General features: G+C 39.2%; 2 protein-coding genes across 3 annotated transcripts in view; both read left to right on the top strand.

Moving 5' to 3' along the window:
• The first annotated feature begins 4,948 nt into the window (after positions 1-4,948).
• Positions 4,949-11,083, top strand: ptger1a (prostaglandin E receptor 1a (subtype EP1)). The gene is made up of 3 exons (XM_005924924.2): positions 4,949-5,547; positions 7,243-8,153; positions 10,005-11,083. The coding sequence occupies exons 2-3, from the start codon at positions 7,284-7,286 to the stop codon at positions 10,272-10,274; spliced, it is 1,140 nt and encodes a 379-aa protein (XP_005924986.1). The 5' UTR covers positions 4,949-5,547; positions 7,243-7,283; the 3' UTR covers positions 10,275-11,083.
• Positions 11,084-13,830: 2,747 nt separating this feature from the next.
• Positions 13,831-14,680, top strand: part of LOC102304655 (interleukin enhancer-binding factor 3) — a 23,521-nt gene continuing 22,671 nt past the window's right edge. The window contains exons 1-2 of one of the 2 annotated variants that reach the window (XM_005924925.3): positions 13,831-13,968; positions 14,357-14,500. In XM_005924925.3, coding sequence (XP_005924987.1) covers positions 14,388-14,500 — 113 coding nt within the window. In that variant the 5' untranslated portion in view covers positions 13,831-13,968; positions 14,357-14,387. Of the gene's footprint in view, positions 13,969-14,332; positions 14,501-14,680 lie in introns of both variants that reach the window. The other variant, XM_014334393.2, reaches the window with a different exon arrangement.

Raw genomic sequence — 14,680 nt, 5'->3', positions numbered from 1 at the left:
GCTGCAGTTGACACTTTTCATTATTTCATTGTGTCCTATAACTTCACTCTCCTTTCCGTCTGGTTCACAGAGCAACAGCAACACAACCAAGAGTGGACCATGGATGGCTGGAGCGCGTGCTTTGTACCCTGCCGTCATCTGACAACAGAGCTCAATGCAGGCAGACGGGCAGTCCCTGGAGTGGAACGGAGGGCGAACGTGCTCCCTGTGTTTGACTATAAATCCCACTTAGGTAAAAGGATGAAGAGACAAAGTAACTGGTTAAAAGGAAGACAAGTGGAGAAAAGGAGAAACCTTTAGGAGGCAGTAAGAGAAGCTACTCTTTGCCATGTTGTTGTTCCTATTGTAGTGGGTGTTAAGCCTCTAATGCCTCTAAAAGGTTTTTGTGTTTTTTCAGTCTGTATACCTGCTTTCTTGACTGTTCTTCAGTTGCCCAGCCAAAATCAGAGTGATTGCACTGTTTTCTGGGACTCCTGTTGCTTCAAGGAGTGTCACAGACACTTCCAGTTCCACTTGCCTGGACCATCCAGCCAGTCACTGCTCCTGCAAAGAAAAACACTGCAATACTACAACAACAGGGAACTCATCAGAGGCTAGATCCACTGAATCGCACTATTCAATCAGTGAATTTGAAATTGCCACAACCCTCTGTCACTGAAACACCAGTTCAGCCCAATGTAATGGAATCTGATTTTGTTCCCCTGTGTGTGCAACCCCTGTGTATACACGTGAGCTGGGTTACTGCAGGGGTTTTCTGTTGAAGTGGCCTTTATTGCTCAGTAATACACCCCGTGGCTTCTCTAACGACTACCCAAAGATTTCTCATGTTGTGGGTTTGCTTAATGATCAAGCTCTTCGGAGAGCTGAGTCTTATTTTATTAGCTGGTCAAATGAGTCATCCACATAAGTTTGTAAGGCGTTTAAGAGAGTGTTTGATCAGCTAGATGGTTCTTTAATTTATACCAGACAAATACTGTCACTGAGTTCTCAACTGAATTGTGTCAGGGACAAAGGCACTAAAAATCGGTTACCATCATTTCTTAAATAATCAGCTTAAACATGAACTAGCTTTAAAGGACGAGCCAGCATCTCTGAAAGACTTAAGATCTCTAACCACAAGAAATGATAGTCAGCTTTCCAAGTCTTTGTTGATTCCACTGGAGAACAAATCCTGCTTGATGACCAATTGTGGCTCCATCCATCCATCCATCCATCCATCCATCTTCTCCAGTGGGTGCTGGGTTTTTGGAAGACCACATTTAATACACCTTTATAGTATCGCGTGGTGTCTTTTTGGATTAACTAACTCAGCTTCAGCCCTCCAAGCTTTACTTTCTTAAGGATTTTCTGAACAACTTTGTGTTTCTTGATGACATTCTAGAAAAAAATAAAATGCCATTTCATTAAGGCTTTGCAAAAGTAACTGGAAAAGAGACTGTATGTGAAGGAAAAGATATGCGAATTTCACACTTCTTTAGTATCATTTTTGAGTTATATTCTCAAGAGTGGGCCAGTGAAAATGGACCCGGAGAAAGTCAAAGCCATGACCAAAGGGCCCACTCCAACCACTTGGAAACAATTACAGCACTTTATGGGCTTTGCCAGCTTCTATTGCCAATTCATCACAAACTATAACCAGGTAGCAGCACCTCTAACTCATCTCACTTCTACCTCCAGAGCTTTTGCTTCATTTCCAGAAGCTGAATGCGCTGACCAGTTACTCCTATTTCATGGCCAGGCTCAGTTGTCATTGACAGGTTCTTAAAAGTAATGCATTTCTTAGCCTTGCCTAAACTTCCCACAGTTACCATAACAAACCAACAATTAGTTTAACATGTTTTCAGGTTGGATGGAATTCACTCAGACATTATTTCTGTCAAATGACAAAGATTCATCTCTCAGGTTTGGAGCGCTTTCTGTGATGCACTATGATTCAAAGTTAGTTTAGTTTCTGGTTTTCATCTACAATCCAGTGGCAAGACACAGATCAAATCATCCAGGCAGCAAATCAGGAGGATTTGCTGATTGGCTTGGAGCTGCCTTGCATTGTGTTGTTTCTTCCAACCCACCTACGTGAAGCTCACAACTGCACCGGACTGAGTATGCCCATAATCTACTGATCTCAACAGCTAATGGATTATCTCCTTTCGAGGTATCTTTAGGTTACCAGCCACCACTGTTCCTGGCTCCAGGAGGAGACTTGGCTGTTTCCTCCATCCAGCACCACCTACGCTGCTGCCACCATGTATGGAAACAAAATAAAGCCACACTCCTCAGAACCGCCATTTGGCGGACACATGGAGGACCCCGGAGCCGCAGTGCATTCCAGGTCAGAATGTTAGGCTCTCCTCCAAAGTCCTTAATCAAACCATCTCTCATTCGTCTCAATTTGCCTGCTTCTATGAGAATTTGTCCAACTTTCTCCATTTCTCAAATCATACCAGTCACTTCTGTTTTGGCAGCCCTCTTTTTTGGCAAATCTCTAAGGACCTGTGGGGAGGCGTTCATTATCCTGAGAAAATATTTCCTGCTGACCTTTATCACATTACTTCTCCTCAAGCTTTAAAAAACATTTTTTTTCATTGCAGACAAAAGATTATAACAGAAGACAGGGGTAAGATGCAACCAAGGATGCCTTAATTTTTGTGTGTTTATTTTGGTGGGCACTTTCGACCCTGAAACATCTGTCTGGGTACATGTGATTCTGAATACGAAACTTCAAACCACAGGGATCCAAAAGAGCGCTTACAGTTTCGCTTTGCATTTAAACATTAATAATAATTGCTGGATGGCCTTCATATTTTGTACACAAGGATGAACCCAAATGACATTAGTTCAGTTTAATTCAATTCAGTTTTATTTACATAGCACCAACTTACAACAACAGTTGTTTCAACACACTTTATATTGTAAGACCAAACAAATGGAGTACACAAACATACAATTTTGCTCTTTGTATGTGTGTTTGTCATTGAGAAAGAGAGAGAAAGCAAGAGAGAGAATGTGAGTGTCTTTGTATAAGCGTTTGTCATGAAACATACTTAAGAATGAGGGTGAGAGACTCCAACAACAACAACTATGCCCCCTCAAAAGCCAGAGGTTAACAGTGAATACATGGGAAGCCCTAAGAAAACCCAAAACCCAAGGCCACACATGCAGATGACGATTGAGTGCTCAAATCAGACGGGGGAAGAGAAAGGTCCCGGACAGAGCCGAGGGCAAGAATGCCAAGGGACTGCAGGCAGCGAGAAGCTGACCCCAGTACAAGCCGAGGACGGGGCCCCGCATGCTTCAGTATTAAGAAGTAATGATGCTTAATAGTGAAACCTCTGAAAGGCAGAGTAGAGATCTTTACTGATGTAAATAATGTTACCTGATTGTAATGGAGTGGTGGAGGTGTTCTGATATTTACAGTTCACAGGTAGAGGTCTTGATTTACCCCAGTTAAATCTATGAGCGTAATTCGCTCCAGAAGAGAGTTTTGTGAGTTCCCAAGGAAAAGTAATAGCATCATCAGCGTATAGGCATGTCGGATTGCTGCTGCTAGTGGTTCAATGAAAAGGACAAAAGGCTAGGCCTGTCTGGTGCCCCTCATTAGATTAAAGCCTTGCAAATTAAGTTTATTTGTCCTAACACATGCATTTGGATAGCTGTGTTTTGATCCATTTTTTGAAGAATGTACCAAATCCAAATTTGTTTAAAACTGCAAATAAAAATTTCCACTTTACCTGGTCTATGTCTAACGAGACAACTGTGTAAACTCTAGTTTATTGATTGTGGAGCAATGATCTATTGCATTAAATGGTCTGTGTGTATTGTTTGCTAAGTGTCTACGCTTGATTAAACCTGTTCAATCAGGATGTATTATGAATGGAGTAATTTCACCTGCTCAGGTGAAATTAACTCCAGGAGGATGATTTTTGGACTTCTGCTGTTTGCATCAATGTGTGTCAGTGTGAAATAAACCAAGTCAAGGGTAAACTATAGGTGCCTTCAGTGACTATCTTTCTGTTGGAATGAGGCAGCAAGCAGCCTGGTCCACCTAACGCCAAGAATCCACTTGCACCAGTCTTTCGTAGAGGAAAATGTTTTTCATCTGCATAAACAAGAAAAAAAAAGTATGACATTTGTGTCTTGGATCATAAATCAACTAAATTTTTCGCCTGCTTTACAAACCTCTTTGAGACTGGGCTTCTTTTTCAAGATGTAATCCCATCTAATAGATGTTTCGATATTTTCTGCGCACTCCTCCCTTTAAGACTCTCGCAGGGCCTAAATTCTTCCTCCAGGTGTCTTGATTTAATTTTTTTAAAGGGAAAAAAAACAAAATGAAAACAATTTACATGTCAGTGCCCATCTCTGCTCTTTCCTGTGAACCAGCAGCCAATCTCTAATGTTGCTTTTGCTCAGTTTCCAACCCAAAATGTGTGCTAGTGTGCTCCAGCTTGCATTCCACGACCTTGTAAAATTCAAACAAACAAAGCCACCTGGCTTCAGTATGTACTACAGGAAAAGTGTCAATCAAGCAGAATACATTTTTCCTTTACACAGCTGCAGAAACCCTCAAGACTAACACCAGGGTCCTTGAGGAACATCTGTTTTTTTCTAGAGCGTGAATATGGCTTTTCCATACCAAATTATCTAAACTACAACTGCAAAACAAACACCTTCACATGTATCCTCGTCTTTTTTAAAAAAAAAATTATTTAATTGTTTTTTAAATTATATCTAGATAAACGTCAGCCCTTTGCTCCTGAATACTGAGGTCGTTTATTGGAATTACTGAAATAGAAGACCCTTCATAGGAAGAGCTAATATTCACCATGTACTGGACAACTGATACCTCAGCAGAGGTTATTTTGAGCTCAGAGTTACGCATTCAACTGCAAAAATAAATAGATCAATAGCGCAGCCTATGGAACCGAATCTGTTCAGATCGATTCATTTACAGAAGAGCCAGGAGCTGAAAAGTGTCTTCGCTTCAAGCTGATTACTGCAAATAAAGCTTTATTAACTATTTCGAGACCAACATTTTGAAGTTTACAGGGAAATTAAAACTATAACAGTGTGCTGCTTAGGTAAAAAATAATGACTTTTTCTTTTTCTTTTTTTTAAAAACATTTTTTCCCTTCTCTCTTTTTTTGAGAAATGTCGGTGACACGTTAAGTGACGCTAGGTTGTGCTTACTGGTCGTGCAGGTAATGTAAACAGGCTGCAGGGAAAGTGCAGCACAGGGGTGAGACGGACTTGACTCAGGGGGCGAACAGCAGCAGAGACGCCCACACAGACTGGAGGACACCGCGCTATAAAAATGTGAGTCGGTATTTCAGCGTCAGTGGGGATCCTTTAAAAGCCACAGTGAAATAGACAGGAGTCTTAAGCAATGGAAAAAACTCCGCGACGGACATCGCTGCAGTGGAGCTTGTCGAAAGGAAACATGACTTCTAATGAAAACAGATTTTTTCGTCTGGATTTCTTTGGATTATCCTTATGAATCACAAAGATAAACCAGCTGGACTTATAAGATAACTAATCAACTGTCGAGTGGTAAGTAATTTCTTCCATTTAAATAATAATAATGATGAAGAGGAGTAATAAAAAAGAATAAGTCTTTGTTCATTTTATATGTATTATTTTTTGTTAACATCTGTATATATGTTTCTTATTTAGTGGAAATGTGAACTTTTCTGAAAATATACAGATCAGTGTGGGAGTTCTCATAGATTTAACAAAGTGGTGAGAAGAAATTGTGATAGGGTGTGTTGTGGTGCAGAAAAGCAGCTTACTGGCTGTCTCTGGGCTCTGTGGAAGTCTGAAACAGTAGGCAGGAGACAGCCCTAAAAAAATAATATTTCTTTCTGGTAGAAACTGGATCCAGTAATTGTTTTAATTAGTTTAAATTAAGGCAATTACTGTTACTGTTTAGACACCACAAACGAGGTATAAGGATTCTCTGTGTTAAAAAAATGTATGTGATTATGGAATGAAGCATCGTGAACAGTGAGCTGAATAATGCTCAGCTCTGATTTCCCCCAATATTTAGTCTTTTTTTTTTTGTGTTGCTGGGAGTTCTGTTCTGTTTAACTATGTTTGACCTCCAAACTAAACCTAACAGTGACGCTCCACTTTGATTAACAAAGCACTGCAGTCCTGACAGCTGCCTCAGTAGCCTCTACTTGCTGTCTGTCATCCTGTGTCCTTTCATCGCTCATGTGTCTTTGGGCACCCACAAGGTGACCAGCTGTCAGGTTGGGTTCAAAAGGAATATTTACAAATCAAAAAGAAGAAGAAGAAGAAGAACATAAACATTTGTCATCTATTAAATATATATATATTAAATATATGTATAAAAGATTGAAAAAATGTTCCTGCCTATGATGAATAATTATAAGTACATTTATAAGACATTTGTGTGTCATACGACTATTAAAGTTCTCTCCTTTGCACTTCTTTCACATACTTCCACCTGAATCAAACTCAGTTATAAAAGAACAAGAGCCATATTCGTGGGGAACGCAATAGATGTGAAAACAATAATTTCCTTCTTTTCTTTCTTGTAGTGTTTTTGAATCTTTTAAATGTCAGCAGCCCTGAAATCTTAAAAGATGACCATTAAAGGATGTCACGCAAAGGTGGTGCCTTTGGTTTCAGAAGCGGCCTCTTGTCAGTGATTCTTTGGCCAGAGAAAGAGATGAACGCATTTCTTCTGAAAGCTATTGTCTCTTTTGGCGTTTTAACAATCTGCCAATATCTAATAGCCTACCCTCTAAGGGCTGTGGCTAAAGGACCACCTGACCTGGCACTGTCCCCCACTCAGGAAGATAAAACATATTTACGGTTGTAACCGTACTGCATTTTGTGCCCCAGAGTTCAATCGTGTGCTTCAGTGCAGCCACCATGCCTCATTGCAAGGCAGCCACGTCTCCCTGTTTATGCTTCGAGGCAGGAATTCTGTTCACAAATAAAACCGTTAGTCTCATGTTCCCCCCACCTGGTTGGTTTTTGTGTCCTCCTGTGCCATCACATTTAAATAAACAAATCTGGAAACACTATTGTAGATGTTTGGTTGGGTTGGGATTTTCTGCATTCATTTTTTCCAGGATATTTCCTCAACTTTTATTTGTATTTGTGTGAATAGTTATTACAGTTTTTGTTAAATCAACTCATCAATATCATTTTACACGGATCAACAGCAGCTTAAGAGTGTTTTATAACTAAATATGCCTTTTCTCTCTCCTGCAGCCTCACCTAACTATGGATCTCACGACCTTCAGAGTTCAGAGATGTTAGCTTTGAGCCACTACAACTCCTCAGCCCCCCTGCTTCTCCCTCATGTGGCTAATGACAGTGGAGGGAAGGTGGAGGTCAGGGCTGCTGTTGAAGGGCTGTCACACCATGAAAACCTCACCTTTGAGGAGCCTACCGCTGGTGGAGCGTTCATTGTCATATTGTCCATGACACTGGGCATCATCTCCAACATTGTGGCCCTCTTCATCCTGGTTAATGCTTACTCCCTTCAGCGCCGGCGCTCCAAAGCTACATTCCTTCTGTTTGCCACGTCACTGGTGATTACAGACTCGATTGGCCATGTGATTCCTGGTGCCCTGGTTCTCCGACTCTACCTCTCTGGAGCTGCAAGGCCTCAGTATGTCAACTCCTCTGATGGGATGTGCCAGTTCCTCGGTGGCAGCATGGTGTTCTTCGGACTATGCCCTCTCTTCATGGGCTGTGCCATGGCTGCCGAGCGATGCCTGGGTGTTACTAAACCACTGCTGCACTCATCTTTGGTCACAAAAAGACGTGCAAAAATTTGTCTTTCCATCATCTGGCTGGCAGCCTTAAGTGTGGCCTTGCTACCCTGCTTTCAGCTGGGTTCCTACACCTATCAAGAGCCAGGGACCTGGTGTTTCATCAAAGTGCTCAGTGACACTAAGGAGGTGGATGTGGCATTTGTAGTATTGTTCTCTGGACTTGGGCTGGCCTCGCTAGCTGTGGCGCTGGTTTGTAACACCATCAGTGGACTGACACTGGTCTTCGCCCGGCTCAGGAGGCAGCCCGGCTCCCATCACTCAGCCAAGTCCCACGACATAGAGATGGTGGTGCAGCTCGTTGGAATAATGGTCACCTCGTGTATCTGTTGGAGCCCTCTGCTGGTGAGTGTCAGGAAGTACAAGGTTAAGAAAGAAAAGTCAGTAAGATGGTAGACTTCACCTGTTGTCTAAAAATAAAAAAAGAAAGAGCTCTTACACATCAAATGTTCTCTCACACAGATGTTTCTACTTAGGTTGGCTCATTAGCGACACTCTGAGCATGCTTGCCTTCATGCCCATACTGTGCTTTATTAACTCTCGTCAGTTTTATTGCAGCTGTTAGATCACAACAGCTTTACAGCTCTCTTACTCATTCTGGCAGCTCACTACAAGTGGATTTTTAGCCAGCATGTTTGAAAGCACCTATGTGGTGGTTAAGCAGTATTTTTACTCCTCAAATTTTTGGAGGTTTTCAAGTTATGTCACATAGTGCAACTGTGAGATTAGGGGCAAACTGAGAATTTTGGTTAAAAACTGTGAAGTTAGAAGTAATATTTAAAGTCACACTGCATTAGCAACAGGATCAGTGCTGACAAAGACAAAAAAAGAAAGAAAGAATCTTCTGTCCAAATGGCCTTTGTTTCTGTAAAAACAAAACAAAACATGAAATTCTTATTTAACACATTTCTGAAGAGAACTGGATCACATTACACAGCTGGATCATTATGGGATCAAATGTCAGACAGGGAACAACAACTGCTAAATTAAAGAGTAAGTGCTCTTACTTTGTGTAAGTCAATCGCTTTGTTTAAATATCAAGCTCAGTTAAGAAAACAAAAAAAAAACAATGTGCAAACAGAGACTGAAGCAGAAATGTGGTCAGAAAGAAAGACCGCATATTTAAAAAGTGCGTCACATGCATAATAACAGAGGGATTTTGCACGCTATCAAGGGTTTATATAGGATTAGCAGAAAATGAGAATGGGAAAGTATCTCTCAAGTTAGACCTGCCAACAAACTCTAGCTTACATCTCAAGGAACAACAGCAGTCCAAAAATTCTTGCTCAAGCTTTCATGCAGCCACTCAAGTGAACTGTGCAGCAGTCCTCAAGGACAAAACAACATACACAGCTGGTATCTGGTTTGTATCATATTAAGAAGCTTACAATGTGTTTTTTAATTTGGTGATTTCAGTTTACTCAGATTGTCATTTGCTTGACTGACTCACGTAAAGATTCAGCCAAATTCTGCTTTACTAAAGTGAAATTATTTCCATCGGTTGATTCCATCCTTCCATTTTCTTAACTGTTTATCCAAATTGAGGGTTTGTGTGGGGCTCGAGCCAATGCCACCTGACAAAAGTCAGGGCGCACCTCGGACAGGTGACCAGTCCATTACAGTTTCAAACTGGGCATGACAGGCATGGTGACTTTGTTATTTTTTGGTCAAACATCAGCACATTGCTGATAGTTACATATCAGTAGCATGCAAATTTAATGTAATGTAATGTAAGAAGGCTCAGGTGTTACTTCTGTGCACAAACATATATGAAGCAGAAGGTTTTTTGTCTTATGATACCTGCATGTGATCAGAGAATTTGCACTATCATTATTAAATAAATGGTAAATACAAGTGATCTCATTACATTGCTCTCCCTAAGATGATTGCATATTATAGATTTCACTAATTAAAAGTATTGGTATCAAAGCTGAAGATTTTAATACCAGGTATTAGGCGCAATGCAGTCCAGCTACTCAGAAATAAAACTTTTACTCCTGCAGTCTCTACTTTAAAATATCAATAAGAGGTTAGTACAACTATAGCCAGACCTTATAAAGCAATGTCACTGTATCTATGACACTAAGGAGGGCAGAGTGGCATTCTATTTTTATAAACATTTATTTTGCTATTCTTTTAATATATTGTTTTTACTTTTCATTTTACTAACTGCAGTTTTATGTTTCATGTCTGCAGATCTTTGGCCTGATGTCCGTGATTCACTCCTACACGGGAACCATTGGACACAGCTTGTCATACTATGAAACCCTGATGGTGATGGGAGTGAGGCTGGCCACGTGGAACCAGATCCTCGACCCCTGGGTTTACATCCTGTTGCGCCGCACCGTGCTCCGCAAAATCTACCTCATCGCTAAGTGCCAGGCAGGCCTGAGGGGTACTATTTTGGGCCGTTGGGAGCCGTCCTCTTTTCCTAGCTCAGAGAAGAATGATGTAGATCAAGTCTGATCTGAGAGAAAGGTTGACATAGTAATTTGCGGATATATTTTGTTACCAGGTCAGTGAGCATATGAAGAACTCAGCAAAGATCTTTATAAAGAAAGGCCAACAGAAGAGCAGGATGTTTGAAAACACCTCCGTGGCTTTTAAACCTTCTCTAAAGAAGTGCTTCTTGGATTTAATCATCATTTCTCTTTCTCACATCATCAAAGTTTACCCTGAGTTCATGGTCTGGACCTTATAAATGAAAGCTAGCTAATGCTATGATTTTGCACAAAATATACACTTTTCTACTGTTTACCTGCATTGAGTGAACATTCCTTGTTATTATACCCTCATAAGGAAACTCTTAAGAGGAAAAGGGAACGATTTAGGCCGCATACGGCTGCAGTACTAACCACGCTTTGTCTGGAGAAGCTCAAAGTTTTGCAGAAGTGCCACTTATACAGGGACTACATACAGTATTGCATTGATTTATTTGTACTCAGTTCTATCTGCTTTTAAAGACATGAATTGCACAGTTGGCATGCCTTCATTGTATGGTTGCAAAAGAAATCAGTTGTACTGGTTTTAACATTTGGAGGGAGCACCGTACTAAACCCAGAAGTATTTAGAGCGTATTCTGCTGAATGTGTTTCATTAAGGAATGTTAATATTCAAATACTGTGGAGTTTATGTATGTTTATATGCTCTATGTGTGCTTATATATTTCTTTTTGTGAAATAAAGTAAGAGGTTATAACGTAATACTTGAATTATACACTCATTTTTCTGAGTGTGTGTAAAGACTGAATGTAAATAAAAAACGATTCAATGTGATTTTTATTCCAGAACTTTGTATTTATTTTTTCCCTAAGCTAGAAACAGAATCTTTTAGCTTTTAAAAAATGTTGTACTCTACTATCATACAGATGTCTGTGACATCAGTGTTTGTTATTATTATTATTATTATTATTATTATTATTATTATTATTATTATTATTATTATTATTATTAGTTCACCTACAACCACAAAAAAGTCTGATGCCTTTTTATTTTGTCCTAGAAATGTCTCTAAATTCCTAAAAGATCTAGACTTGCTATTTCCAATTGCTCCTTCATTATTCTGGATAATGTTAAATATTACTGCAAAATGTTAAATAAATGAAATCTGATATTTATTTAACCTCCCATAAAGCTTTCAGTCCAATCATAATAGGTTTTGCCATCCAATCTTGGTGAGTGGACATATGCCCTATTGACCCTTTCTTATTTCAGCTGATCACAGGATCTGGGCTGGTTATATTGTGGGGTACAGAGCAGGTAAAATAATTCAATCATGATCATGTTTCTTGCAAGTTTGTTTTTACATTTACCCATACAGTGATTAACAAAATGATTAGACCAATCCAGCATAACATTCAACAACGACAACAACAACAACAAAATAATATTTTTTTTTGTTCAGGACTCCAAGTAAATAACTGTAATTTCAATTTCAAAAAAATATTTTTATTTATTAATTTTTTGCTTTTTTATGGAACAGTAAGTTTTAAAATTTGTGGATAACAAAAATATTTCTATTTTTGCATAAAAAAAATATCATTTTGATAAAATAACTTGTGAAGATGGATTAACATTACAGAAACATAAATAATGATTTTCGCAATTACCAAATTTTAAATTATTAATTTAGGGCAGTTGAGCCTTACATTGGGCGGTGATCTTATAATTTTGTTAAGCACTGTATGCAATGGAGGACACTGATACAAATTCTACATTTTTGTTTTTTGTGTATGCGTTTCTAAATTAAATACAGTTAACTTTATGTGTGTCTGAAATAAAATAAAATACTGATCTGCATTAAAATGGATCTCAAACAACGGAATCCTTTACAAGAACCAAATAACTGTTTTTAAGTGGACTGGATCATCTTTCCATCCATTTTCTAAATCACTTTCCAAGCTTAGGGTTGCAGGGAGTGGCTGGAGCCTATCCAGCTGTCATAGAGCAAGAGGCACAGAACAACCTGGACTGATCGCAATTGTATCAGATCATTTAAAACTAAAAAATAATCTGCATCATGAATAGAAAAAATAGATTAAATTAACATATTTATTCCTATTTGTTCTCCAAAATATTAGCAGCTAACAACATTGCATTATATCTTTGTTAGTATGAAGCCAGGACCAAAGTCTAACCAGATTGCATAATGCAAACTGTTGAAAGCTGACATATTACAAAAAGGGAAATAACAATAGCAGAAGAATATGATGTGAAAAGGTAAGAGTAGTAACTGTGTGATGTAATGTTCCTCCGTGGATATTTTCAGTGTTAGATGTGGACTTACATCACACAGAACAGAAGAGAAAATGGATTCAAAAAAGAAAGATGGTCTGAGTTTATGTAAAGAGGAATTACTTTAATACTATACAAATATTTACTTGGGATGATCAGGGGAGTGGATATCTGAACATATACAACTGAGTCTGATGGCTATATTGAAAAAAAAAATTGACGTAGAGCAGTTAGTTCCAATAATTTTTGGTTTGTAACAGATAGAAGAGGCCCAAGAGGCTTAGATCCCAGAGCCATAAGTAGACACTGAGATCATCATATTCCACTTAGAATGTTTTTCCTCGAATAGTTAGGTCTCAACAAATGGGTGGGTCAAGATCCAAATATAAACAGAAATGCATAATGAACTTCAAGAGAAGAAATATTGATGAACTAATGGATGACAGTCGAGCAATACCATAATGGAAAACTGGGAGACAGTGAAGGATTTGTGACAGAAGAAGTGGTATGCAGCTTTTCCATTGAGGATTATCTCCTTCCCGTCTGCATTCTCCTCCTGTTGCACTAGTCTGTTCTCCTCCTTTCCTCCTGCTTCAGAGCTCCATCTTCAACAACCTTTGGCCAGTCTATCCTCTGTCCCTCCTCTGAATATTCAAGATTAAAGATTCAAGGTTTTTATTGTCAGTATAACAATATACACAGTATACAGCATATCAAAATGCCATTTCACCCCTTGCTAAATTTAAGTCAAATTAAAAAGATAAAAATGTACTACTACTAACTAAATATATGTACAATAAACAAAGACAAAATAAGAGACAATACAAAGTGGTCATGTGCAATTACAGTAAAGTGAGACTATTGTGCAGTGGGTATTGAATACCAGGTTCATGTTATGCTCACAATATTGTAGACAAGACAGGACGAAGACATGTGCAAAATGCAAAATGTGCAAATATATTGTAGACGTGTTCAATAACTATGTGACTGAGGTGTGCAAATAAGCATATTGTTCCAAGGTCTAGTTTGTAGTGCATTTGTGGAATGTCCAACATGGAACATGTTCAAACATCTCAGCCTTCTTGGAAGTCATCCTTTTTACTCTTGCTTTTACTTTGCATTTATTTATTTATTTATTTATTTATTTATTTATTTATTTATTTATTTATTTATTTATTTATTTATTTAGTTAGTTAGTTAGTTAGTTAGTTAGTTAGTTATGACATAACGCACGCTCCGGTACACCAGGTGGCGGTATACACCTAAACATGGTAATGTGCGACCCGCAATTAAACTAGGAGAAGAAGAAGCGAAACTTCACCGGAGTGACCGATCCTGCGCAGGCCTGGCTCATCTCAAACTAACCTAACATCCTAAAGCTAACAACGTTAAGGGACCTACACCTGTTTACTGGCCCGTTGACAGAGGTGAGCTCTAAAGACATAATCGAAATGTAATGCAACGTTAACAGCACTGACATTCTGGGTAACTTCACCTAGCTTGCTAGCATCCAGTCGCTGTAAACATAGGCTAATTGGCTGCCTTGACTTATGTGGATGGAATAATTATGGGAGTAAGGGACCAGTTTTTTTTATTATCATTATTATTATTATAAATATATTTAGTTTGCTGTGAGCGTAGTTACTGCATCCTAACCACATGTCTCAGCCTGCAGCGTAACAAGTGTACCGCTTAGTTAACGTTAGCATATACATGGATAATGTCAAATCATCTGCTGCTTTATTGTGGTTGTTATTACACAGCCAATTGCCTGCTAACTGTTTTTAACAGTGGTGTATACTTGGGGGCGCACAGGTGGTAGCTTGGGTCCTGCGATCGCGACAGCATGGCGGCCGCTGCAGCGCCAGTGTGGGACGAGCACCAGGCATACGAGGAGCTGCTGTACTGGGACAGCCTGATACAACAGGGACACCGCCTCCATCCGCATGATTTCGACAGGTACACGCACATGATGCATGGTCCTGAATAAAAGATGCCCGAAAGCTAGCATTTGCATAGTACACTCTGTACTTTTCATTAAAATACAGCAACAGGTTCTGTATAAAGGGAAAAAAAACTAATGAAATTAGGGCTGTGCGATATGACCAGAATCTCATATCCCGATATAAGAATTCTATC

The sequence above is a fragment of the Haplochromis burtoni genome, unplaced genomic scaffold, assembly GCF_018398535.1.
Source record: "Haplochromis burtoni strain Fernald_Lab_line unplaced genomic scaffold, NCSU_Asbu1 Contig_70, whole genome shotgun sequence".
Classification (NCBI taxonomy): domain Eukaryota; kingdom Metazoa; phylum Chordata; class Actinopteri; order Cichliformes; family Cichlidae; genus Haplochromis; species Haplochromis burtoni.
Note: the sequence above shows the minus strand (reverse complement) of the source record. Positions and strands in the feature narration are given on the sequence as shown.